The sequence below is a fragment of the Carcharhinus amblyrhynchos genome, chromosome 34, assembly GCF_965287045.1.
Source record: "Carcharhinus amblyrhynchos chromosome 34, sCarAmb.v2.hapA, whole genome shotgun sequence".
Classification (NCBI taxonomy): domain Eukaryota; kingdom Metazoa; phylum Chordata; class Chondrichthyes; order Carcharhiniformes; family Carcharhinidae; genus Carcharhinus; species Carcharhinus amblyrhynchos.
Genome location: NC_137357.1, coordinates 17,077,387 through 17,105,326, shown reverse-complemented (window position 1 = coordinate 17,105,326; position 27,940 = coordinate 17,077,387). Strand labels below are relative to the sequence as shown.

The following is a 27,940-nucleotide window of genomic DNA, read 5'->3' as shown; positions in this document are numbered from 1 at the left end:
ACTGTGCCCACCTCAGTCCAAAGCCAGCAACTCCATATTGAGGTTCTCGTGTACACCGAGAACCAGGCACACTGCCTCTCATTGATGTGGTGAGGACACGGAAGAATTTTAGCTGGGATTAGAAAGGCTTAGCTCCCTAATCTTTTCAATGGTATCACTCTCTCCAGAAAGAACAAAACTGAAGGATGCAGACTATCCTCTGATCTCCCGAGTTCTTCAGGGACCCTGTGAAGCCATAGCTAAAATCTTTCTGATGGAGAAGGACCTGGGTGAAGAGGTCACCTATGATGTGAGTCCCTTTTACTGTTCTACACGTTAGCCATCAGTATAATTACCTGACAGCTTACAGCTCAAGAAATTCACAATCAATAAACTATGGTTTTTGATGGGTAGAGATTGAGAGCGAGATGGGCTGCCGGCGCGTGAGAGAGTCACAATTTTGATTTGATTTATTATTGTCACATCCTTAGAGTACAGAAGGAGGCCATTTGGCCCATCAAGTCTGTACTGACCACAATCCCACCCATAACCCTTCACATTTACCCTGACACTAAGGGCCAATTTAACATGGCCAATCAACCTAACCTGCACACCTTTGGAGAATGGGAGGAAACCCGTGCAGACATGGGGAGAACGTGCAAACTCACCACAGACAATGATCCGAGCCAGGGTCCCTGGTGCTGCAAAGCAGCAGTGAGAGCCACTGTGCCAACCCAATGATGAATATTGTGCATTGGCAGAGCATCTTACCCAAGCTCTATCCCTGTAACCCCTCATATTCACCCCATTCATCCCTCTAACCCAGACATCTTGAGACACAAAGGGGCAATTTAGCATGGCCAGTGACCTAACCTGCATATCTTTGGAAATGTATTGGGATACAGTGAAAAGTATTGGTTCTTGCGAGCTACACAGACAGGCATACCATTCATAGAGTAGATAGGTGAGAAGGAAAGGAGAGAGTGCAGAATGTAGCGTTACAGTCATAGCGAGGGCGTAGAGAAAGATCAACTTAATGCGAGGTAAGTCCATTCAAAAGTCTGATGGCAGCAGGGAAGAAGCTGTTCTTGAGTCAGTTGGTACGTGACGTCAGATTTTTGTATCTTTTTCCCGACGGAAGAAGGTGGAAGAGAGAATGTCCGGGGTGCATGGGGTCCTAAATTATGCTGTGAATGGGAGGCTGGTTTGTGTGACGGACTGGTTTCGTTCATGACCTTTGTCTGGGGTGTGTGGGAAGGGCTGAAAGTGAAGTAAGGATGTGCTGTTTATCTGCCTGTTTCTATGCTGTAAACCTCTGTGATTATTCGCCATCTCACTATCAGGGATGAGCTGAGTTTTGCCAACCAGGTTCCCCGTGAGGCACCCTGACTCTCTGGGTCTGATGGCAAACAGACAGCAAGAGTTGTCTCCGAGATGCCCAGGTGAGGCGCTGCAGTGCCACCACAGGCACCAGGGTGTCATTACAGTGTGACTGGTTTACATAGGAATTTACTATTATCACAAATTATAGATGTTTTTCGTACATCTGGATCAAAATCTCATTTCCCCCCTAAACTGAGTACAATCGAGTTGAGCTGCTCAGCCAGGACATGAGGAGGGAGATGTCTCAGTGCTGGATTCATGGTGTAGTCTTTCCGTATCTCTGTCAGGGTTTGTACATGTACCTGATTCTGATCCTCTCTCCGACCCTCACCCAGGTTGCTCAGTACATCAAGTTTGAAATGCCGGTGCTGCAGAGTTTTATTGTAAAGCTGAAGGAAGAGGAAGATCGAGAGGTGAAAAAGTTAACACGCAAGTGAGTTCCTGTCCAAATCTGGCTCAACTGAGGGCGTGGGAGGGAGGTGGTGGTGGGGGCGGTGGGTTCGGGGAGGGCTGGAGCCAATTTCAGCCAACAGGAAGCTGCATCATTGCTCACTATTCTAACTTTGACTGGAGAAATGAGCGCTTCTGGGTTAACTTAGAGAGTCTGAAACACTGGCACGAGACACAAGGCGGCACAATGGTTAGCACTGCTGCCTCACAGAGCCAGGGACCCAGGTTCGATTCCTGGCTTGGGCCACTGTCTGCGTGGTGTAAGCACGTTCTCTCCATGTCTGTGTGTGTGTGTCTGTCTGTGTGTTGCTCTTACGAACTCAGCAGTTAATGGGGAGCGGGGCACGGGTGTGTGGGTACAAAGGCATTTCGCAGATTCTCCCACAGTGCAGAAAGAGGCCATTCAGTAACATGGAGCCCGCACTAACTCTCCGACAGAGCAGTGGGCAGCACGGTGGTTAGCACTGCTGCCTCGCAGAGCCAGGGACCCGGGCTCAATTCCCAACCTTGGGTCACTGTCTGTGTGTGGAGTCTGCATGTTCTCCCCGTGTCTGCATGGGTTTCCACGGGGTGCTCCACTTTCGTCCCACAGTCCGCAAGACGTGCTGGTCAGGTGCATTGGCCGTGCTAAATTCTCCCTCAGTGTCCCTGAATCGGTGACCGAGCATGGCCAGTCCAGGGTTTTCACAGTAACTTCATTGCGGTGTTAATGTCAGCCTACTTGTGACACTAATAAATAAGGTGAAACTTTGAAGTTCCACTCGTGAGCAGTGAACGCAGGTCCTGGCCCAGCACTGAGGTCACTGGCGACGGAGTCTGACGCTGTGATGTTTGTGTTTCCCAGGTATTCAGTGATGCGAGCTGTCATCGAAACACGTGTCCAAGAACTGACCGAGTCCTGGGCACAGATCTGAGACCCAGCACAACTGTCGATGGACTGACTGTACAGGGTGGCCCCGAACAGGCGCTCTTGGCTACTGGCGCCTGTGCAATGAAGCAGAGACTATGCACTTCACCGCTTATGGACTGAGTGGGACATTCAGGCACCTTCCAGGCTGTCACCCGTGAGCAAATGTCACCTGGTCAGGGGCGGGGAGGGTTCTGGAATGGGGTTGCCAGCTCTCTTGTATTGCCCCAAGGTTAAGGATGGATCTTGACATCAGTCTTCCGCACAAAATCTGGGTCTCAGGGGCATCACCTTTATGTCACCCTGTACCCCCAGTATTTTCTTTGAATATGCGCAATAACTGCTGAGAAAAGACATTTGGTCGAAGCTTTTCTTCTTGCACTCATCAGGACAATGGCAAGTATACCAGTGCCAGGGGGGAAACAGGAATTTACACTGGTTGTAAAGAGGATGTTGATTGGTACAAAGAGAATTGATACAGGCATTGACATGGAGAATGCACCGGTTAATAATGGCAGATAGTTAACTGCCAAGCGTTGTTTGACATTTAAACCAGGTAGCTTGACTCTGGTCAAGATATTGCCCTGAGGAATGAACCAGTAAATAGCTATCACTTTTTTTCATAGCTGAAACCACTGCAATGTGTATACCTGTCCTTTCTGTCTGCAAAGAACACTCCCTTCTCAGAGAGCAGAAAGTTGCTGTTCCCCCTGACATGGTATTCTTGTGATTGCCTGATGAGTGCCAGACCAGAAGCTTCAACAAAATGCCTTTCTTCAACAATACTCAAGTTTTGTATGACCATCTGACTCATCACAATTATTGAAAAATACAGGAGTTGAAGGGGAGAGGACTGTTTGAGAGGCGAGAATCCATGAAATGAGTGATCACGGCCTGTGGGTGTTGTGAAAGGGTGGGGAGACAATGTGGGTCAACATGGCAGGGATGGGGAAGGGTCATGTGTGAGACCTCTTGGAATACATCCAATCAGAGCAGGCAATCCTATTCCTGAACCATCCCAGCATGGACATCATGGGCTGAATGGCCTTCATAACTGTTGCTATAATGCGCCCCTGACCACTCCATTTTGCTACTTTTTAAATCGTTGTGGTAGAACAGACTGGAAAGCTCAGGGTGTTTGGATCTCTGGAGCTCTCTGAGTATTGGTACTCAGCTGAGGTGAACCATGTCTTTGGAAGCAAATGTTTTATTGAAATGCAAAGCACAAGGACATGAAACAATTGGTGCAGAATCCTGTTGGGAGTCTCTGTGAAATCTGTGTTCTGTCCAGCAATAACCTGGTTGAAGTGAGGCGTATATGTGAGCACAGCCATGTCCCTTTCCAGATATTGTTGTTTCTTTGCCTTTCCCATTACTCTCTGGATCTTCCCAAGGAGCTGCTGTCCTGCCTCTCTGTCAGAAAGCTGCTGATCCAGACAGTTCCCCACACAATTCTTTTCATGGTGTGCTGGACTGCGGAGTGAGGCTTTTCACTGTGAGAGACCGTCTCGCCCCTCACGGGATCAGTCAAAGCTTCAGGCTACTGTTTTTGTAGAAGATTGAACGAGTTCTCCCCAGTGTTCTGGCCAACATTTCATTCCAACTGACGTCACTGAAATAGGTCATCTGGTCCCTGATCATCTTTCTGTTTCTGGGATCTTGCTGTGTGAAAATTTCCTACTGCGTCTCAGACAATGCAACAGGAGTGCAAAGCGTTTTGGGAAGGTCCTGTTTTGTGAAAGGTGCTCCATCAATGGCAAGCTTGTTCTTTTTCCCTCTCATTTAATATGACATCTTCAGTTTGGAAATTGATGCAGTGTGGACTATCTAGAAGATGCACTTCAGAAATTCACCAAAGATCCGTAGACAACACCTTCCAAACCCACAACCACCTCCATCGAGACGGACAAGGGCAGCAGATAGCTGGGAACACCACCACCTGCAAGTTCACCTCCGAGCCAACTTGGGAATATATCGGCCGTTCCTTCACAGTCACTGGGTCAAAATCCTGGAATTCCCTCTCCAACAGCATTGTGGGTCAATCCACAGCTCATGGACTGCAGCGATTCAAGAAGGCAGCTCACCACCGCCATCTAGGGATGGGCAATAAAACTGCCAGCCCAGCCAGCGACGCCCATGTCCCATGAATCAATACATTTAGTATTGCGCCCTTGTGGGGCGGCCTGGGGAAGCCATCGAGCAGATGGACAATTCCAATCTTGATGTAAATCAGCCAGGGAGGGTTGGCCTGAAACACCTCACACTGGAGCGCTGGTTAACGGTTCCAGGCGATGAGAGCTCGGACACTCCCACGGGTCTCCCTTGTGGAGTAGGAACATCTTGCCTCAAGGGAAGAGACTGGTGTTGCTTTATCTACTCTACCCATCAGGGTGCGCTGAAGGAAACGTAACATTTTTATCTGGCACTTAACACGATGGCACCCTCTCCTCCTGTAGTCACTGTTGGAATTTGGGAAGTACAGCAGCAAATTCCCCAGTGCACAGCAAGATCCCATATACAGCAACATGCTAATGAACAGATGATCCGTTTTTGTTTGCTGAGGGCTACGACTTGTGCAGGACGTTGACGAGAACAACCCTGCCCTTATTCAAAATGGCGCCGTGAGGATTTTCACTCCCACCCTCCCTACAGCTGTGAGACAGGAGAGGACTTGGCATCTCGTGTGCCAGTGCAGCATTCCCTCAGCGCCGCACCGGGGTGTTGGCTTGATTCTTGTGCTCAACCCTTGGGAGTGGGATTTGAACCTTGTGACGTGTACCTGTGGGAGCTCAAGTGGTGACATGAGAGGGAGGGACTCGTACAGTGGAGAAGAGGCCCTTCGGCCCATCGAGTCTGCACCGACACGCGAGAAACACCCAACCTTCCACCTAATTCCATTGACCAGTGCTTGGCCCATAGTCTTGGTGTGGCTCAGCTCAACACCACTGAGTCATTCAGGAGGTGAATTATCACTCGACTCTTAATCCAGCTAATGTTTTGGGAACCCAGTTTCAAATCCCACCACGGCAGATGATGGAATTTGAATTCAATAAAAAATAGCCTGGATTTGAGATGACCATGAAACCACTGTCGATTGTTGGAAAAACCCATCTGGTTCACTCATGTCCCTTAGGGAAGGAAATCCACTGTCCTTACCTGGTCTGGCCTACATGTGACTCCAGAGCCACAGAAATGTGGTTGACTCTCAACTGCCCTCCAAGGGCAACTAGGGATGGGCAATAAATGCTGGCCCAGCCAGCGATACCCATGTCCCACGAATGAATAATTGAGCCCAAGCCTGTGAAATAGTCACCTGTAAAACAAAGGGGCCCTGGTCTGAGCAGAAAGGTAGAAACCTCCACATGGAGATTATTACAGAGGTAGGCAGGATGGACTGTGGATCTAGTTGGCTTTTCCAAATTTTATTACGATGGGTTTCATGTGCCATATGGTCAGCAGGTAATGGATGATATTTCAAACATGAAGATTGATGCAATATTGTAATGTCATAAACTACATTCTAGGTATGGAAAGCACACTGAAAATGTCCAGTACAGAATCTACTTGCACTTTTGATGGACAAACTCCAACCTTGGACTTTTGGGAATGAGGTGAGGGAATGTGAATGGAATCCTGGTTTGACTTCCGTTCATGGGCTTTCAGAGGAAGTAAATGGTTTGCAACAAAAGCACAGTCTTCATTGGACACACGTGTTTACAAACAAAGAGATGTTTCAGGGTTCCCCTTCCTTGGAAAGTGGTGGTAGATTTGGCCAGTTCACTTCTGGCTCATTGTCTTCATTTCTCTTTCATTGGGTTGGTATAGAGGAAGCGTTGCAGAGGAGCACTGTGTGTGAATTTAAAGGGGGGGGGTGGGGGCAATGATTGTATTTGGGGCTGAAAAGTGTGACACAAGCTCAGGGTTCACAACCCAAATGTGGGAATGAAAAGTGAATGCTTCCCCAGTGAAAGCAGTACATGGTCCAATCTCTCTCTCCAGATTCGTCACGATGTGGAGATGCCAACTGGGGTGGGTACAGTGAGAAGTCTCACAACACCAGGTTAAAGTCCACAGGTTAATTTGATAGTAAACAGACTATCAACTAAACCTGGTCTTGTGAGACTTTGTACTGTGTCCAGATTAGTAACACAGAGGGACTGAGAGGTCAGGATTGACGGAATGAAGCTTGCAAACTCCCCACTGTTCCCTTTCTCTCCTTCACCAAGTCTCTGCACGTGTCCTTAGTCCCGGTCCCTACTGTCTTCCAGGAAACAACATTCCTGTTTTCCCCTTTTCATCCACCTGAACTGAGTGCTGAGCTGTTCCCACAACATGAAGAGCCCATCAGTCTTCTACCTAACTTGAATGAATTGTAAGAAATATATATATTTTTCTGTCGCACTATTTCATGACATACATACATTTGGCTAATTAAAATGTGAGCTATTTTTAAAAAGAAAGATGGAGTTAAATAAAGTCTAACAAATTTGTTTTTGTGTGTGGTATTTTCATTTGCTATGAGTGAAGGCTGGACCAGAATTTGAGATTGTTTTATTGTCTTGATCACCCTTATTATAACTTGTCTATCTTCCTTCACCCCCTCTTCCAAACAGAGCTCTGAGTTCGAGCAGCCAGGCACAACTGATTCCAAGGATCTGTGTGCTATTTATTTTGTACTATACAGTATCTTCAGCTGTATTAATACTGGTATTGAGTCGAAGGAGGTTATGTTTTAGTTCTCAGGGTGGGAGACTGCAGCCAGGTCGGAGGGCCATACTCAAGGAAAGATGTCAAGATGTTGGACAGAGTCCAGAGGAGGTTCACAAGAATCATTCCAGAGACAAGGAACTGTTGCTACAAGGATAGTCTCAAACAGTTGGGACTGTTTTCCTTGGAGAAAAGAAGGCTGAGGGGAGACTTGATAGAGGGATTCGGGATGCAGAGAGGTAGGGACAGAGTAAATAGTGAGAAGGGAGTTGAGAGAGTTGGCTTATGAGGAAAGACTGAGTGGACAATATACATCATAATTTAGAAGAATGAGAGGGATCTTAGAAAAACATAAAAAGTTATGAAGGGAATAGATAAAACAGAAGGAGGGAGATTGCTGGCAGGTGAGACCAGAACTAGGGGGCATGGCCTCAAAGTAAGGGGGGGGGGGGGTGCAGATTTAGGACTGAGTTGAGGAGGAACTTCTTCAGACAAAGGGTTGTGAATCTGTGGAATTCCCTGCCCAGTGAAGTAGTTAAGGCTCCCTCATTGAATGTTTTTAAGGCAGAGACAGATGGATTTTTGAAGGGTAAAGGAATTCGGGGTTATGGTGAGCGGGTGGGTAAGTGGAGCTGAGTCCGCAAAAAGATCAACCAAACAAACCAGTTTCTCCAACATCTCCTCATAGTTAATGCCCTCCACACCAGGCAACATCCTGGTAAATCTTTTCTGTAGCCTCTCCAAAGCCTCCATATCCTTCTGGTAGGTGACCAGAATTGAAAACTATATTCCAAGTGCGGCCTAACTAAGGTTCTACAAAGCTGCACCATGACTTGCCAATTTTTAATCTCAGTGCCCTGGCCAATGAAGGTAAGCATGCTGTAGCCTTCTTACCACTTTCAGTGACCTGTGTACCTGTACACCCAGATCCCTCTGCCTATCAATACTCTTAAGGGTTCTGCCATTTACTGTATAATTCCTATCTGTATCAGACCTTCCAAAATGCATTACCTAAAATTGTCCAGATAAAACTCCACCTGCCATCTCTCTGCCCAAGTCTCCAGCTGATCTATCTCCTGCTGTAGCCTCTGATGGTCCTCATCTTTGTCTGCAAATCCACCAACCTTTGTGTCGTCCACAAACTTACTGATCAATCCAGTTACGTTTTCCTCCAAATCATTTATAGATTTATATTACAAACAGCAAAGGTCCCAGCACTGATCCCTGAGGAACACCACTTGTCTCAGCCCTCCATTTAGAAACACACCCTTCCACTGCTACCCTCTGTCTTCTCTGACCGAGCTAGTTTTGTATCCACCTTGCGAACTTGGGTCTGATCCCCTCTGACTTCATCTTCTGTACCAATCTGCCATAAGGACCTTGTCAGGAGGAGATGAGAGATAGGGATTGTTGTAAAGGGTTACAGAGATAAGGAGTGTGCAAGTTTATTTATGAATGTCACAAATAGGCTGACGTTAACATTGCAATGAAGTTAGTGTGAAAATTCCCGAAGGCACATTGGCTATGCTAAATTCTCTAACCAGCACACCTTTCACATTGTGGGGAGAAACCAGAGCAGCTGGAGGAAACCCACACAGACATAGGGAGAATGTGCAGACTCCACACAATGACCCAAGCCGGGAATCGAACCCAGGTCCCTGGTGCTGTGAGGCCATGATGTGGAGATACTGGTGTTGGACTGTGGTAAACACAGTAAGTAGTCTCACCACACCAGGTTTAGTTGGTAGCAAAAGTCACGAGCTTTTGGAGCACTGCCCCTTTGTCAGGTGAAATCCCACTTCCCCGACGAAGGAGCTGTGATGATGTGGAGATGCCGGTGTTGGACTGGGGTAAACACAGTAAGAAGTCTCACAACACCAGGTTGAAGTCCAACAGGTTTATTTGGTAGTAAATGCTACTCGCTTTCGGAACGCTGGCTGCCCCTTCGTCAGGTGAGTGGGAGTTCTGTTCACAAACAGGGCATAATAAAGACACCAACTCAATTTACACAATCATGTTTGGAATGCGAGTCTTGACAGGCAATCAAGTCTGAAAGGTGCAGACAGTGTGAGTGGAGAGAGGGTTAAGCACAGCTTAAAGGGTTGGGTATTGTCTCCAGACAGGGCAGTGAGTGAGACTTTGCAAGTCCAAAGAGGTTGCAGACAGTGTGAAGGAGCTGTGAGGCAGCAGGGAGGGTTGTGGGGACTGGAGGGATGTTCTAGAGATGGTGAGGGGTGATGAGACTGAGTGTTAAAGCAGGTTGTGATGAATGGGGAATGTCTCTCTCTCTCTCTCCCTCCTCCAGATGGCAGTGTCCTGGGTGTCAGTTTCCCCTGCAGCAGGGCGGGGAGTGCGCATGCTCCGGAATGTATCCATTCTCTGGAGTGTTGCAAAGCTGCCGGAAGCAGTGTGTGTGAGTGAGTGAGTGCTTTCAAACAAAGCCAGGGCACATTCATCTGTAAGTAATACATTGTCCAGCTGAAACTGGGCAGTTTGAGTGCTGTGTGTTTGTTCTGGCAGTTTGTGCTGCTTTCTGTCTCTGATCCTGAGAGCTGGCTTCTGCTGTTCCTCCAACAACCCAACAGCAGAATCCATGGACCAGAGTGTTCCTCATGTCCCTGGCAACCTGGAGGACACTGCCCTGCTTTCTGTGTCATCCTGCCACTCTGTTCCTGGGGAAGGGAGAGGTTCTGGGGCATCACTGCCTGCCTGCCTGCCCTTCCAAACATTGCTGTGTCAGGGCTTTTCTCTGTGCATGGGGCTTAGTGCTCAGACTGATCTTTATTCACTCGCCTCGGAGCTCTGTACTGCTGCATCAGGGAGCGGTTTCCTCCACTGAAAGAAGTGGTGCAACTTCTCTAGGTCATTTAACACACAAAGCACTACAGGTTTAGCCCAGCGGAGATAGACTTGGAAAGCTGATTGGTATCGAGAAACTTGAGTTGAACTGGGGCAAGTCCATACTTTGTAAAATTTTATTTATTAGTGTCGCAAGTAGGCTCACGTTAACACTGCGATGAAGTTACTGTGAAAATCCCCCAGTCGCCACACTCTGGGGCCTGTTCGGGTACACTGAGGGAGAATTTCGCACGGCCAATCCACCTAACCAGCAGGTCTTTTGGACTGTGGGGGGAAACCGGAGCGCCCGGAGGGAACCCGTGCAGACACAGGGAGAACGTGCAGACTCCACGCAGACGGTGACCCAAGTTGGGAATCGAACCTGGGTTCCTGATGTTGTGATGCAGCTGTGCCTCCGTGTTGCACTTGGAGAACTGCACACCTTTCCAGTCTCCATATTGGAGTACTGGAATGCCGGAACGGAGAAGTTTCACCCATCTGTTGAAGTGGAATAGGCTGGGGTGACCTGGGAGAATTGTTTGGTTCGATGTGGGGGAGATGGAGCAGTCCCACAATATCACACATGTAGGCTGGTGGTTAGTAAATGCAGTGGGGAATTCAGGATGTGTATTCAGACAACAGCTTTCATTTTCCTAGGATATTCTTGGGACCAGGCAGTGAAGTATTTTTGCAATGGAGGGACTGCTGTAACAGTCACCTTAACATTCAGCAAACTCCCAGAAACAGCAATCAGACAGTGAGCAGATCATCTCTTTTTACTGACTGCTTGAGGGATTAATATTGGCCAGAGCTGCAGAGAGAACACCCATGTTCTTCCAAGGGGCAAGTGCTCAGGGATCTGTGACATTGACTGTGGAGAGCAGACTGGGGCCATGACTGAATGTCTCATCTGAAAGACCTTACCTCTGACTGAGTCGCACTCCGTCAGTACCGCACTCGAGTGCCAAGGTCTCAAGTTGCTGGACTGGGAATCCGTCAGCCTGTGAGCTGAGATAAGGGTAAAGCCAGGATACCATGTGGCTGGGTGCAGATGGGGGAGTGCGTTTATAAGCAGCTTATGCACTTTCCCATCCTTGTGATACAGAACAACATACAGAGTTGGCTCTGGAGAGCTGTACGCAGGGGTTGGATTGGAAATTGTATGGAAGATGAGGAATTGGGTGAAGATCTCTCTGAGTTGTCATTTTAGTGCAGTCCTGTTGCTGGTACTTTGGAGTCTGGTGTTGTGTCATTCCTTTTGCAGGTTGGTGTGGCCGACTGTCCTTCATCCTGGCTGTGTTCCGTCTGGATGGTGTTTATCTTTCCAAAGAAGAAGATGAATTTGTGGGTAAAATTACCCAGGAGCTGGAAGGTTTCCTTTCGAAAACGGTGGACAATCCAAACAAGTGAGTAAGATGAGTGTCAGCAGGAATGTTTGTCTGCAGTTTCGCTGTCCTGTCTGCCCAGTTGCTAGTACACTCTTAGTACTCGCACACTCTCCAAATCACAAGGTTCTGGGTTCGAGTCCCACTCCGGGACTTGAGTACCAAATAAAAAATCAAGGCTGACACTCTTGTGCATGAGAGAGTTTTGTGTCTTTCAGATGAGATGCCATGCCAAGATTCCAACTGATCTAAAAGAACCCCTTGCACTAACTTGCCCCTGCCTTGGAAAAGCAGACAGCATAATTGAGGACCTCATGCAACCCGGACATTGTCTTTTCCACCTCCTCCCATCAGGAAAAAGATACAAAAGTCTGAGGTCGCGTAATAAACTGAATCAAGAACAGCTTCTTCCCTGCTGCTGTCAGACTTTTGAATGGACCTACCTCACATTAAACTGATCTTTCTCTGCACCCTAGCTGTGACTGTAACACTACTTTCTGCATTCTCTTGTTCCCCTATGTACTCTATGAACAGTATACTTTGTCGAGCGTACAAAAAAACAATACTTTTCACTTTATCCCAATACAAGTGACATAATAAATCCAATCACATATTCAGTTGATCTTTCTCTGCACCTTAGCTGTGACTGTAACATGACATTGTACACCCTCTCCTTTCCTTCTCCTCTATGCACTCTATGAACAGTGTGCTTTGTCTGCACAAGAAACAATGCTTTTCACTGTATCCCAAGACATGTGACAATAAGTCATACCATTTGAAGATGAGCAGGGGAGTTATCCTCACAGTCCTGATTTATCCTGTCACTAAAACAGATTCTCTGCTCAGAATCTCACTGCTGTTTGAGGGAGTTCGCTGAGTGCTCATCAGTTGCAACATGTGAAAAGTAGTGTCTGTGTAAACACAGTCTTCACTGGCCACACCATGAAGGTGAGAAATGAGGCAGCTAGGGTCACGTGCTGTGTGTACCTTGACTGGAAAAGCAAACAGCTGCGAGGGGGATTTGGCCTCTTTCTCTCTCTCTGTCTTTCTCTCACACACTCCATTGTGGGCTGTGCTCTCAGTTCTGTCTAGGAACACAGGAACAGGCCCTTCAGCCCTCCAAGCCTGCACTGACCATGCTGCCTGACTGAACTGAAACCCCCTACCCTTCCGGGGACCATATCCCTCCATTCGTCAAGATGCTCCTTAAACCTCACCAGTGTATCTGCTTCCACTACCTCCCCTGGCAATGAGTTCCAGGCACCCACCATCCTCTGTGTGAAATATCTGCCTTGCCCCTCGCACCTTAAACCTGTGCCCCCAAGTAATTGACTCTTCCACTCTGGGAAAAAGCTTCTGACTATCCACTCTGTCCATGCCCCTCATAATCTTGTAGACTTCTATCAGGTCGCTCCTCGACCTCCATCATTCCAGTGAGAACAAACCAAGTTTCTCCAACCTCTCCTCGTAGCTAATGCCCTCCATACCAGGGCAACATCCTGCTAAGTCTTTCCTGTACCCTCTCCAAAGCCTCCACATCCTTCTGGTAGTGTGGCGACCAGAATTGAACATTATATTCCAAGTGCAGCCCAACTAAACTTCTATAGAGGTGCAACATGTCAATTTTTAAACTCGGTGCCCTGGCCGATGAACGCAAGCAGACCGTATATCTTCTTGACGACCTTCTCCACCTGTGTTGCCACTTTCAGTGACCTGTGTACCTGTACACTGTCCCACTGACATTGAAGGGACAGTCAGAAGGCAGGTGGTTGTTTGTTGCTCACTTTGGTTTTCCTGTGTCCCACCTGCAGGGTCCTGCTCTTTCCGCCACTGCCCAGCCGTTTGAGGTATCTAATCCATCGGATTGTGGAGAACTTTGACCCACTGGACAGCTTCTCGGTGGGAGAGGGAGCCAGCCGCCAGACAGCTGTCTGTCTGGCTGGTAAGAGGTGAGTCTGAGGGGAGAATGTTGGCCCTGTCAGTTCACACGGCCTCACCGTGGTAACGGTGCAGATTCTGATCAGCAACAAGAGTCATCACACCAGCAAACATTGCCAACGTCACCGTTTGGAGTTCAGGGTGTCAGAGGGAGTTGCCGGGGGGAGGGGGAGGGGGGGGTGCGGGGATTGGAGGTTTGACAGTGCTGTGAAACAATCATGAGTAAGTAATCTCACAACACCAGGTTAAAGTCCAACAGGTTTAATTTGGTAGCACAAGCTTTCGGAGCGCTGCCCCTTCATCAGGTGAATGCAGGATTTGGTTCACAAACAGGGCATAAAGAGACACAAACTCAATTCCAAGATAATAGTTGGAATGCGAGTCTTAAAGGTACAGACAGTGTGAGTGGAGAGTGGGTTAAGCACAGGTTAAAGAGATGTGTATTGTCTCCAGCTGGGACAGTGAGTGAGATTTTGCAAGCCCAGGCAAGTCACGGGGGTTACAGATAGTGTGACATGAACCCAAGATCCCGGTTGGGACCGTCCTCGTGTGCGGAACTTGGCTATCAGTCTCTGCTCAGCGACTCTGCGTTATCGTGTGTCGTGAAGGCCGCCTTGGAGAATGTTTACCCGAAGATCAGAGGCTGAATGCCTGTGGCATTCTCATCCTTGTTCCAAACCCTTTCCCACCTGTGTAATCTCGGAGATGTCTGTTCTCCTCTCGTGCCGATGCCTTGAGCATTCCGAATTATAATGATTGCATCATTGGTGGCTGTCCCTTCAGTTGCTGGAATTCCATCGCTCTGACTATCCACTCTTGTCCATGTCCCTCAGAATCTTGTAGACTTCTATCAGGGGTTGAAAAGAAGGGGTGGCATGGACATGTTGGGCCGAAGGGCCTGTTTCAATGCTGTAAAGCTCTATGACTGTGACAGATTCTGCTCCAGCATCTTTCACTCACACAGCCAAGACAGACAGACCATTCCGGGAAGGTCAGGTGGAACTGGAGCCCTGGGCTCAGTAATGGGCCTTGATAGTTTGTAACTGGCTGTTTTTAATTCCAGATTATCTCCACCTCTGGAAGGGAGTCGCAGCAGTAATCATTCTCAAAGTCACCAGACAGACCCGAACAGCAATGATAAGCAGACAGAGGCGTTTAGAGTGTTTCCTGATAGGGCCTCAAGATACCAAAAGCTGCCTCCTGGCAAGTTCAGGAACAGGCCCGACAAAGCCTACTATACTGCCAGGCCTCACTGTCAGAACAGTGGCAAGAACAGGAGGTTCCATTCCCGACGGGAAGCGGAGAACAGCGGTAGCAGGAAGAGGGATGGGAGAAGAGACCCAGGAGACGGGAGGAGCAATCACGTCAACTTGCCCGTGGAAAAGGAGCAAGTGGAGAGCGGGCAGCTTTCTCAAGAGACCACTCCACTCTGTGCGCTTCCCAGAGGAGAGACCACTGGGACTGAGGAAGGCAAGAAAGCCAATCGCTCCGACCTGCAGCAAACAGAAGGTGACTTCCACAAGGAGCAGCCAACTGAAGACTCAGCAGCTGATGATATTTTGAATGGAAGTTCCCGGGAATCCGAGGCCCAGCGAGGTCCACGCTCAGAGGAGGAGATCCAATTCCCATCCACTGACAAGAGAGCAGCAAAGGATGCATCCCAATTGGACAGCCAGGGAAATCTGTCAGAGAACATTAGACCGTTGGTGGGTCTTACCGAGGGTGTGATTGGAGACCACCTTGTCCATGGTGGGAGTCAGTCACCCCCGCACACCTCAAAGATAACGGAAGCCCCCACCACCAGCCCAAGGGCGGACTGTCATCTTCAGTCTGAGGGCAGCAACGCTGTCCTCAATGAGGAATGGTCGCTGAGAAGCGGCTCTGAGAACATGGCCAGTGTCCCAGAGGGTCAGCACGCGGTGAGCGAGGAGCACAAGGAGAACCACTGCCCGGATCGGATAACGAACGCTGGAGCACACACAGCAGAAGCTGAACAAGGTGCAGTCGGAGTGGACACTGAACAAGGTGCAGTCGGAGTGGACACTGAACAAGGTGCAGTCGGAGTGGACACTGAACAAGGTGCAGTCGGAGTGGACACTGAACAAGGTGCAGTCGGAGTGGACACTGAACAAGGTGCAGTCGGAGTGGACACTGAACAAGGTGCAGTCGGAGTGGACGCTGAACAAGGTGCAGTCGGAGTGGACACTGAACGCAGTGAAACAAAAACTCCTGGAGCTGCCTTGATAAGTTTACTCAAAGAGGTAAGAAAATGGTTGGAGTTGTATTCACAAATACCTCATTGCAAGCACAATGGGAAATGGAACATTGAAGTTCTGGAGACAGGTTGGGTCGGTTTGGGTTGTTTTCATTGGAGCAGAGAAGATTGAGGGGTAGCCTGATGGAGGTGTATAAGATGATGAGAGACATGGACAGAGTGGGTCAGGAGCAGCTGTTCTCCTGAGTTGAAGGGTCAGTCACGAGGGGACACAGGTTCAAGGTGAGGGGCAGGAGGATATGAGGAAAATCTTCTTTTACCCAGAAGATGGTGACGGTTTGGAAAAGTTTTTAAAGTTTATTCATCAGTATCACAAATAGGCTTGCATTAATATGGCGGCAAGTGGTTAGCGCTGCTGCTTCACAGCACCAGGGACCTGGGTTCGATTCCCGGTCTGGGTCACAGCCTGTGCGGAGTCTGCATGGTCTCCCCATGTCTGCATGGGTTTCCTCCAGGCGCTCCGGTTTCTTCCTACAGTCCAAAGATGTGTGGATTAGGTGGATTGGCCATGCTTAATTGCCCCTTCGTGTCCGCTAGGGGAAATGCAAGAGGTTATGGGATAGAGCCTGGGTGGGATTATGGTCAGTGCAGAGTTGATGGGCCAAATGGCCTCCTTCTGCACTGTAAGATCCTATGATTCTATGAAGTTCCTGTGAAAACCCCCCAGTCGCCACAGTCCGGTGCCTGTTCGGGTACACTGAGGGCGAATTTAGCACGGCCAGTGTACCTAACCTTTGGACTGTGGAAGGAAACTGGAGCACCCGGATGAAACCCATGCAGACACAGGGAGAACATGCAGGCCCTGCACTGACAGTGACCCAGGGCCAAGAATTGAACCCAGGTACCTGGCACTGTGAGGCAGGAATGCTAACTGCTGTGCCACCAATGTGCTGCCTGGGAGGGTGGTGGAGGTGGGTTGCCTCACATCCTTTAAACAGTACCTGGATAAGCCCTTGGCATAGCCTCACATTCAGGGCTATAGGTCAAGTGCTGGCAGATAGGATTAGCTGAGAGTTCAGGTGTTTTCACGTGTCAGTGCAGGCTCGATAGGCCAAAGGGCCTCTTCTGCACTCGATGTTTCTGTGACACATCTGCAGACTTGTAAAGAACAAAAAGAACACAACCATTGACAAACTCTACAATCTGCTTCTCACAACTTTCTTTCGAACAGAGTTCATTGAATTGTGATTGGTGTTTTGGGGTCAACAATTCCAATTTCTTGGCCTTTAAGGTCATGCCATGGTGGCACAGTGGTTAGCAGTGCTGCCTCACGGTTCAATTCCCGGCTTGGCTCACTGTCTGTATGGAGTCTGCACGTTCTCCCTGTCTCTGCGTGGGTTTCTTCCAGGTGTTCCGGTTCCCTCCCACACTCCGAATCTGGTCTTGCTCACTCTCCAGTGAAGGCCGAATGTTACTGGGCTTACGCAGACGAGGATTAGCCTGTTCATAGCAGGTTAGGTGCATTGGCCGTGTTGAATTGCCCCTTAGCGTCCTGTAGGTTAGCAGGGTAAATAGGTGAGGTTATGGGGATAGGCTCTGGGTGGGATTGTTTGTTGGTGCACACTCGATGGGCTGAAAGGCCTCCTTCTGCACTGTGGGGATTCTGTGCCTACTTGCTGCGAATAAATAAAAGACCCTGTGTTGCTGCGAGTGCTGTTGAAATGTTTTTTTGGCTTGGCTGCGTTGTCTGAACCTGCTTTCTGTTGGTTGCAGCTTTCTGCTTGCCTGGGCGAGATGTGTATCAGTATTGAAGAACCTCTGTCTGATTACTCCAGCTATCTGGCAGGGGATGACCCTGCAGCCCAGCTGGAGTTTGGACACATCATTGAAATCTATGACTTCCCAGCCCAGCTGAAAACGGAAGACATATACGAGGCCTTTACCAGTTTCCAGTAAGTGTCCGGATTTCCTCGGAGTCTCCTCTGCCTGGAAGCTCCTGCTTTCTCTGGTGTAGCTTAGGATGGTTCCATGGCAGGACGATTACACACTGTGGGTTTAGTGAGGTCTGAGCAAACCACAAGACTCATCATGAACTTGGAGCTGAAAACATGGCCTATTCAGTCTTCTGTACTGGAACAAGTCTCTCTCCCTCTCCTTCCCCTTTCTCACAGGGGAGGGACATTCATATCATTTGTGTTAAGATTGGAATTATAAAATTGATTTGGTGGAAATTTTTCAAAATTCTTGTGAGCATTGTCTGCATATTTATTGCCCATCCTTAATTGCCCCTTGAGAAGGTGGTGGTGGTGAGCTGTCTTCTTGAACCTGGGCAGTCCTTGTCGTGTCGGTACACCCACAGCGCTGTTAGGGAGGGAGTTCCAGGATTTTGACCCAATAACAGTGAAGGAATGGGGATATATTTCCAAGTCAGGATGGTGAGTGGCGTGGAGGGGAACTTGGAGTTGGTGGTGTTCCCCATGTATCTGCTGCCCTTGTCCTCCCAGATGGAAAGAGTTGTGTGTTTGGAAGGTGCTGTCTGAGGATCTTTGGTGAGTTGCTGCAGTGCACCTTGTAGATGGTACACACTGCTGTCACTGTGCTTTGTGGAGGGAGTGAATGTTTGTGGATGTGGTGCCAATCGAGCGGGTTGCTTTATCCTGGATGGTGTCGAGCTTCTTGAGTGTGGTTGGAGCTGCCCCCATCCAGGCAAGTGGAGAGTATTCCTTCACACTCCTGACTTGTAGATGGCACATCGATTTCAGGGAATCAAGAGATGAGCACACTGACTAAGACACATCTTGAAAACTAAATGTTACGCTTGTTGTGAGCTGAGCTGAAATGATAAATGTGATTAATGAGAATAACTGCAAAGTGAAGCACCTTAAGATCAGTGCTTTCCAAGTTTGCACTGAGACTTGAGTCAGTTACTGAGAATGTTAGATCTGTATTCTTCAGAATGCTGCACTTGCTGGAGAGACGTGAGGCAGAGAATACAGATGCTTTGCATAACTGTTAATTTTCTTGGAACACGTCGCTAGCCAGAATCCTGAGGCTCTAACTCGAGGGGCACGACTCCATAGGGGGCGCAGTGGTTAACATTGCAGCCTCACAGCATCAGTGACCCAGGTTCAATTCCGGCCTCGGGTCACTGTCCGTGTGGAGTCTGCACGTTCTCCCCGTGTCTGTGTGGGTTTCCTGCAGGAGCTCCGGTTCCCTCCCACGCTCCAAAGATGTGCGGGTGAGGTTGATGGGCCGTGCTGAATTGCCCCTTGGTGTTAGGGGGAACGGCACAATAATTGCATGGGGTTACGGGGGATAGAGTCTGGGTGGGATTGTTGTCGGCGAGGGCTCAAAGGGACAAATTGTCTTCTCTTCTGCACTGTGGGCACACTACGATTCTTCGCCCCAGCCAGTGGCATTGGAAGAAATTGCAGGTTACACCGATTGGGCCACGTACCAAACACACCTTCCTTTACCATCAAGTCCTAAAGTGGGACGGGAACCCAGACCCTCTGCCTTAAAGGCAGTGACACCTCCCACTGTGCCATCAAACCACCCGGGAGGGGTTGATGGTGGGGGGTAACGGACGGTGACCAGACATGCCAATCCTTCCTGAGACTTAACCATTGCTTTTTTCTTGCCAGCGACACAGGATTCCGAATAAAATGGGTGGACAGCACACACGCCTTGGGAATATTTTCCTGTGCGGATTCAGGTGAGGGAATTGTGTGGGACGTGCTGACTGTCGCTGTCGGATTTTTGGATGGGATTCCCAGATCACTTTCTGGGATGTGAGAGGTATTTCCCACGCGTGAGATTGACCACAGAGAGAAGTCAAATCTTGGTCAGTGAGGGGAGGGGGTGGTTCTGAATGGAAATCTCAATCTGTGTTTAAAACCAAATCTTCACAACTCCTGAAGCTGTTTCTGAGACAATGTCATAATGATACATTTCCCTTTCCTGCCACTCAGTCCTTCTGTTTATCCTGATAAGGCTCACACCCCAGACCACCTTCAGTTCTTGAGTAGCTTCATTTGAATCGATCCCACTATCGGCGGCCACTCAATGGTTCATTCAACCATGAATCCTCGACTCCAGAATTCTTTCCCCAAACCTCCCCCAAAGATCCTCCCTCAAACCTATTTCAGAGATCCTGGGTCCCAGCAATCCAAGGCACTCTCAGTCAGTTTGAGTTCAAACAGTCCGAGACATCATCCGTAATCTGATACGAGGCCTTGAATGACTTGTGCTGTCCTGCAAGTGTTTCTGACGTTACAGACAAACAATTTGGCAATTATGGTTAACTCCAGCAAATCAGAAACGAGCAATTTTTCTCATCCTCCATTTGCATACATATTTGCAGATTAAATCCTGGCTTTTCACCCTTTCTCAGTCAATGAAAAACTGACTGCTGCTCATCCTTCATTTGCATAGCATATCCCCATAACTCACCTTTGGTATTTGTTGTGGAAAAATCTGGTCTTGCTCACTCTCCAGTGAAGGCCGAATGTTATTGGGCTTACGCAGACGAGGATTAGCCTGTTCATAGCAGACACTGACCTCTCTCAAAGATCTACAGATAAACATTTTCCACTGCTCTATGGAGAAGGCGTAAAACTTTAATTTGACCGTTTTAACTTCCGCACAACTGAGCTTCCAAACTATGAAACTTCATTCTGAACATTTTAACTCCCACACCTACCTCTTTGAATGAGCTTCAATCAGGCTTCCTCAGATTTCCTTTTGGAGCTCAGCACTAAAGTTTTATCAGGTAACTCTCCCAGTCAAGCCTCTCGATGTGCTAGATACAGTAGAGAATTAACCAGACCATGCACAGTGAGTACTCAAAAACTACGCCTTTATTGCTTGTGCGCAAGGAGAACAACCACAGTGGGTCTCATTATGATTTTCCGATCAGGTTCAATGAAACAGTTTCCATGATAGTATTTTGCAGCCAATATATGTCAGTTAAAACACAGTCAGAAGTCTCACGACACCAGGTTAAAGTCCAACAGGTTTATTTGGTAGCCAAAGCCATGAGCTTTTGGAGCGCTGCCCCTTCATCAGGTGAGTGGGAGTTCTGTTCACAAACAGGGCATAATAAAGTCACAAACTCAATTTACAAAATAAGGGTTGGAATGCGAGTCCTTACAGATAATCAAGTCTTAAAGGTACAGACAATGTGAGTGGAGAGAGGGTGAAGCACAGGTGAAAGAGATGGAAATTGTCTCCAGCCAGGACAGTTGGTGAGCTTTTGCAAGCCCAGGCAAGTCATGGGGGTTACAGATAGTGTAACTCCCACTCACCTGATGAAGGGGCAGTGCTCTGAAAGCTAGTGGCTTGTGCTACGAAATAAACCTGTTGGACTTTTTAACCTGGTGTTGTGAGACTTGTTACTGTGTTTACCCCAGTCCAACGCTGGCATCTCCACATCACAGTTAAAACACCAACAGCATTACAGTTTGGTGTACACTTTCAACCAGTACAATCCAGCATCTTTTCAATCCTTGGTTTGTATATTTATTGCTGTACATGTCGACGCACAGAGTCCTTGACTTTTTAGCACACACTGTTTAGTAAACCTTCTTCTCCTCCCTAACCACAACGGGTCTCAATACTTACTTATGCTGATCAAGCAGACCCACGCCTTTCACTTGCTAACGGCTGACTCCAGCTCCCACGGTGCTATCTGAATGTGAAGTGTTAGGGTCTGGACCAAAATCTCAAATTACCTGAGGAAGCCAGACTTTCCCCCAAACAATTATTCTGTTTTGGCATAAACGTGAGGATAGGATAATTCGCTCCAGGAGTTATTCTGCAGACAAATAAGGGATCTTCGACTGTAAAAACAAACTTTATTTAATAACACAGTTTAACTATAACTCAAACCAAATGAAGCAGTTTAACTCATAACAATTGAACAGTAGTTTAAAAATGAAAGAAGACAACTTTAATTTCTAACGTCGCTATTTTAGTTCCAAGTCAGCAACATTCCTCTTACAGGCTTAAAATGCCACTTGAAATCGAGTTAGCAATCATAAATATACTTGCTGTAAGGGGTGTAGTCAGTCTTGAAGCTTTCAGAGAGGTGTTTTGATTTTTAGAGCAGCTTGCAGACTTCTGTCTTTTAAGAAACCCCAGCCTGAACTGAAAGCAGTTTCTTCTCTGCTACATATCTCCAATGAATCACCTTATCGCAGGACCCTGCCAATCAACCTAACCAAATACCCGAGGGGAAATCGTTATCTGTCAACAAGAATCCATTGCTGTCTCCTCAGTAAACACTACATGGCTAAAATGAGTAATTACCCTGCTCTCCCAGCATCCGAGCTGTATTCCCAACAGACGTACTGACTGCCTGCAGAAATAAACTGAAGTTTAAGACATTCCCCTTAAACGTAAACTATCTCGACCGCACAGTATCATCAGAGGTATTCTCCTGGCAGGCAGAACTGCTGATCATCTGCTCTCTGATCTCTCGGAGTCCACCCCGAGTGACTCTGAACTCGATCTGGGGTGTCCCACGGATCGGAATGCTTGATAAGTTTCACGCAGGCAGGATACAGAAGAACGGGTGACTGTGGATCTGTTTGAGAAGCTGGAGAGAATCGGAACATAACAAGCTGTGTATTGGGGATGAGAAAATGTGTGGAGAGAAACTGGAGTGATTTGGTTTTCCCTCTGTGTTCTTATATTTCAGCCTCCCAGGCCCTGTCACTCAGTCATTCCCAGCTGAAAGCACGCCCTTTGTCAGAAGCCACAAAACAGTCAAAGCTGAAAGTGGCGAGGAGTTCAGGTAATCGCTAGACAGATGGTTTGTCTGGGGCAGGGGGGGGAGTTACTCTGTGTCCTGTCAGTGTGTCAAACCGTCCTTTCAGGTGAGATTAAACCCAGGCTCAGCCTGTCCCCTCAGCTGCATGGTTTGAGTCACCGCGGTTGTGGTTCGAAAGATTATCTCGTGTTCTGGCCGATATTTATTGCTGAATCGTTGTCACTTTTTATTTTTTTGTTCCTGTGCGTTGCTGTTTGTGGGAACCCGCTGTGTTTCCGACACAAGGACACCGTGGTTAGCACTGCTGCCTCACAGAGCCGGGGACCCCCAGGTTCGATTCCCGACTTGTGTCTCCTGTCTGTGTGGGGTCTGCACGTTCTCCCCGTGTCGGCGTGGGTTTTACTCCGGGTGCTCCGGTTTCCTCCCACAGTCCAAAGATGCCCAGGTTAGGTGTATTGGGCCATGGTAAACTGCCCCATCGTGTCCCAGGATGCGTCGGTTTGGGGGATGAGCGGGGTAAATACGTGGGGTTGTGGGGATAGGGCCTTGGGAAGATGCAATGTTGGAGGGTCAGTGCGGACTCAAAGGGCTGAATGGCCTCCTGTAATGTCGGGATTCTATAATTCTGTGATATTAATACAATCCAAACTTCAGACTGGAACACACTTTGGAATCACTGAAGTCCTTTAGGGAAGGAAATGTGCCGTCCTTACCCAGTCTGGCCTATATGTGACTCCAGAGCCACAGCAACGTGGTTGACTCTTAACAGCCTGTCTGGAATGACCAAGCAAGACACTCAGTTCCAGGGTGACGAGGGATGGGCAATAAATGCTGGTCAGCATTTGGAATGTCCTGAGCCGTGAAACGCAAGAGAAATCCCCGGCTGTCACACTTTGTTGTTGTGCGTTTGTATTCCTGGATAAATTGCCCCTCTGCCCCGTGATTTTCCTGATCCCTGTGCCGGGGAACGGACTTGCCGTTGCCTTCGCCCTGTGTGTGTTGGTATCGGGTCAGTCCCAGGCTCAGAGCGTGCAGTTTGAGGGCCCGGCCACGCGGTGTCGGCTGGCGTTGCGGCACAGGGCTGAGGGAGGGTGCCGCGTGGTCTGGATGGTAAAGGACACTCGATCGTGTTAGTCACCTCCGGGGGGGGGGGGGAGGGGGGAAGCCCCTCGCACGCTGTTTACAGGTGCCGGACACTTCTCCTGCTGACACCGTCTGGAGCAGGCTGACTTTCTGGTCTCTCGTTCTGCGGCATGTGGGATCTTGCTGTGCGTAAATGAGTCGCTGCACCTGCATACCAACACAGCACATTAATTTTCAGAAAAATTTGGGGCCTCTTCTGCAGGAGATTGTTATAAATTCACTTCTTCCATCGGGAAAAAGATACTGAAGTCTGAGGTCACGTACCAACCAATTGGAAAACAGCTTCTTCCCTATTGCCATCAGACTTCTGAATGGATCTACCTTATATTGAGCTGATCTTTCTCCACACCCTAGCTAAGATTGTAACACCACATTCTGCGCACTCTCCTTTCCCCCTCCCCTATATACTCGATGAACGGTATACTTTGTCTTGCACGCAAGAAATAATACTTTTCGTTGCATACGAATACATGTGACAATTATGAGAAGAAAGAACATATAGTGTTACAAGTAGCTTACATTGACACTGCAATGAAGTTACTGTGAAAATCCCCTCGTTACCACATTCTGGCGCCTGTTCAGGTACACTGGGGGAGAATTTAGTACGGCTCATCCCCCTAACCAACACGTCTTTCAGACTGTGAGAGGAAACCAGAGCAGACGTGGGGATAATGTGCAAACTCCACACAGACGGTGACCCAAGTCGGGAATCGCATCTGGGTCCCTGACGCCGTGAGGCAGCAGTGCTAACCACTGTATTATAAATCAAATCAAATAGTTTAGAATCAAGGCCCGCTTTTCTTGTCTCACTGTCTCTACCTTCACAGTGTTTTGGACAATTCCTGTCAGCTTCCAGTTGGGAAACGCTGAGAAGAACATAGGAACTCAGAGCAGGAGTCGGCCATCTGGCCCCTGGAGCCTGCTCCGCCATTCAATAAGATCATGGCTGATCTTTTCGTGGACTCAGCTCCACTTACCCACCCGCTCACCGTAACCCTTAATTCCTTTACTGTTCAAAAATTTATCTATCCTTGCCTTAAAAACATTCAATGAGGGAGCCTCAACTGCTTCACTGGGCAGGGAATTCCACAGATTCACAACCCTTTGTGTGAAGAAGTTCCTCCTCAACTCAGTCCGAAATCTGCTCCCCCTTATTTTGAGGCCATGCCCCCTAGTTCTAGTTTCACCCGCCAGTGGAAACAACTTCCCTGCTTCTATCTTATCTATTCCCTTCATAATCTTATATGTTTCTCCAAGACCTCCTCTCATTCCAATGAGTCTCACCACAGTCTACTCAGTCTTTCCTCATAAGCCAACCCTCTCAACTCCGGAATCAGCCCAGTGAATCTCCTCTGCACCCCCTCCAGTGCCAGTATATCCTTTCTCAAGTCAGGAGACCAAAACTGTACGCAGTACTTCAGGGGTGGCCTCACCAGCACCTTATACGGCTGCAACATAACCTCACTGTTTTTAAACGAGTTGATATTTTCACTTGCAGAATTCCTGCAGCCGGTGAAAGAGAGGGCACAGACCAACACTGTGATCGCTAAGAGGCTGGTCTTCAGAGCTCTGGGACTGCAGATGAATGAACGCAAAGGGCAGCGAGACCCCAGACCCAAGGCCCTGGGTGAACGGAAAGGTGAGTTACAAACCTGGTTCTTCAAAGCGTCAGGATTGATCTCATTCCATCAGGAGAGAGAGAGATTGGAATGACCACAGACGGGTATTTCAGACCCTTTGCGCTGGCAGGATTTTCCAGACCTGCTGATATTGACCCACCCGCCCCTGACATCGGCAGCCTTGGTGAGCCACATCCAGCGTGGGATAAGCTGCTGGGGGCAAGGGGTGGAGGGCAGGGGGATTGGCAGTACCACTGGACTTGTGATCCAGAAGCTGTGGACAAAACCTCTGGGGATATCGGTTCAAATCCCACCACGGTAGCTGGTGGAATTGCAATTCCATGAACAAAATCTGGAATGTAAAAGCCAGTCTAAGTAATGGTGTCGATTGTCGGGAAAACCCGTCTGGTTCAGTAATGTCCCTTTAGGGAAGGAAATCTGCCGTCCTTACCCGGTCTGGCCTACATGTGACTCCAGAGCCACAGCAATGTGGTTGCTTCCTAACTGCCCTCTGAAATGGCCTCGCGAGCCACTCAGTTCAAGGGGCAATTAAGAATGGGTGACAGATGCTGACCCAACCAGCGACACAACTCCCCTGAACCCATGAGAGAATAAATAACAATACTGGGACACTGGAAATGGGTCTGGAGGTACGTACTGCTCCCCAGACACTCGGTGGACCATTTCTGATTGGTTGTGTTGTCCTGTGAAATCTTGTCTCTCAACGTGAGACCTCGGTTGTCAAAGGTCCCATGGCATTTCCATCCCGAGAGGAGCTGGGGAGTTCTCCTCAGGCATCCCTCAACCAACATCCCTTGATTAAAAACCCAGGTTGTTGCTGTTTCTGGGATCTTGCTTTGCAGCATGTGGCTGCAACCCTCCCCTACGTTGCGGGACTGAGGACGATTCAGAAGTGGCTGAGGGGGGGTCATGAGGGAGGTCGTGTGGTGGGGGAAAGGGTGATGTCTGGCTGGAAGAGTGAGAAGTCTTCTGGGCTTGTGGACAGGCTGGCTATTTTGGCAGAGCTAGGCCCTGGGCCTCTTGCTCAATACATCTTTCTGTCTTATCTTTCCAGCTCAGCCTCACAGGAAGTCTGAAGACAGCAATGATGACACACTGGTATGTGCTTCCGCTCGTCGATATAGACCACCTCGTGGAGCCCATTGATCTGTATTTGGCTCCCTCTTTGTCTTCTTTCCTCGTTTGAACTCTCCCTTCCTGGCATGTTGCTTTCCCCTGTGATTTTGTATAATTCTACAGTCTTACAGCAGACAGAAAGGCCATTCAGCCCTTTTGAGTCTGTACTGGTTTTTGAACATTGGCCAAGACACTGTGGTGAACCCAGCCCCTGTCCCTTCTCTCTGTGGAGATCAGAAACACACAGTAACCTTGTAGTGCAGAAGGAGGCCATTTGGCCCATTGGACCTGCACCGACCACAATCCCACCCATATCCTATCCCCGTAGCCCCACGTACTTACCCTGCTAATCCACCTGAGCAACTTCGCATGGCCAATCCATCCAACTCGCTCATATTTGGAGTTGGGGAGGAAACCGGAGCATCCAGAGGAAACCCACTCAGACACGGGGAGAACATGCAGACTCCACACAGACAGTGACCCAAAGCCAGTAATTGAACCCAGGTCCTTGGCGCTGTGAGGCAGCAGTGCTAACCACTGTGCCAGGTTATTTTTGTATCAGCCTATGGGGGAATGGAAGGGGGCCCAGGTTGAATATCGTATTTGAAAGACGGCAGGTGTGACAGTGCGGCACCCCCTCAGTACTGAGTGGGATCTCCAGCAGCCTGTGGTGTGCTCCGATTCTGGGATATTCGAATGGGGAGCCAGTACGGGCACCATGGGTAAATGGCCCTTGCGCCCAAGCCATTCTGTTGGGAGTCGGTACGGTACATCCTGATAAATGTTCTTTTTATTTCTCATGTTGCAGGATACTGCTGGTGACGCAGCTGCTGAATGATGACTGAACAGCTGGACATCCCAACGTCTGACACAGATTATACACACACACACACAGTTCACACACTAACACACAGTTCACACATCATTCATACATACACAGACAAATCGCGTTTTCTCTCTCTCTCACACACACACACACATTTGTAAAAAGGTTCCATGCACTTTGACGAAACATTAAAGCTATCTCTGGCTGAGAGGTTTGTGTATGCAGCCTGATTTCTTTCTCCCCGCATACTTCGTACTGTCTGTCAATGAGTTAGCCCAACAGTCCCTATAATAAGGCTGGCATCAGGAACTAGAGCAGGAACATTTTTTCAGGCCTTTTCAGAGAATCCCACCAGTGCTGAAGGAGGCCATTCGGCCCATTCAGTGTATACCAACTCTCCCAAAGAGCATCCGCCCAAGCCCTACCCCAACAATTCCATGTTGTTACCACATCTGTGGAAAGGGACACTTTAGCCTGGCCAATCCACCTAACCTGTACGTCATTGGACTGTGGGAGGAACCTGAAGGAAAGCCACGCAGACACAGGGAGAAAGTGCCTCTCAGCGCCAGAGAGGGGGGTTCAATGCTGGAGGCAACTGAAGGATTTTCACAGTAACTTCACTGCAGTGTTAATGTAAGCCT

At 48.7% G+C, this 27,940-nt stretch overlaps 2 protein-coding genes across 2 annotated transcripts in view; both read left to right on the top strand.

The window, feature by feature from the left end:
• rassf2a (Ras association domain family member 2a) overlaps positions 1–7,209 on the top strand; it is a 36,714-nt gene extending 29,505 nt beyond the window's left edge. The window contains exons 9-11 of the mRNA XM_080216981.1: positions 168–289; positions 1,698–1,795; positions 2,657–7,209. Of these exons, the coding sequence (XP_080073107.1) occupies positions 168–289; positions 1,698–1,795; positions 2,657–2,726 (290 nt within the window). The 3' untranslated portion in view covers positions 2,727–7,209. The remainder of the gene's footprint in view (positions 1–167; positions 290–1,697; positions 1,796–2,656) is intronic.
• Positions 7,210–7,787: 578 nt separating this feature from the next.
• LOC145361274 (uncharacterized) lies at positions 7,788–27,452 on the top strand. Its single transcript, XM_080216905.1, has 10 exons — positions 7,788–7,830; positions 11,529–11,670; positions 13,461–13,598; positions 14,651–15,848; positions 17,576–17,754; positions 19,447–19,517; positions 22,503–22,598; positions 25,216–25,356; positions 26,412–26,455; positions 27,282–27,452. The coding sequence occupies exons 1-10, from the start codon at positions 7,788–7,790 to the stop codon at positions 27,309–27,311; spliced, it is 2,082 nt and encodes a 693-aa protein (XP_080073031.1). The 3' UTR covers positions 27,312–27,452.
• The last annotated feature ends 488 nt before the right edge of the window (positions 27,453–27,940 follow it).

Coding starts and splice junctions, on each gene's coding strand:
- LOC145361274 (XM_080216905.1), top strand. CDS start 7,788: ATGAAGGGAATAGATAAAACAGAAGGAGGGAGATTGCTGGCAG. Junction 7,831..11,528: donor AGGAGGGAGATTGCTGGCAG/GTGAGACCAGAA, acceptor TTCCTTTTGCAG/GTTGGTGTGGCCGACTGTCC. Junction 11,671..13,460: donor ACGGTGGACAATCCAAACAA/GTGAGTAAGATG, acceptor TCCCACCTGCAG/GGTCCTGCTCTTTCCGCCAC.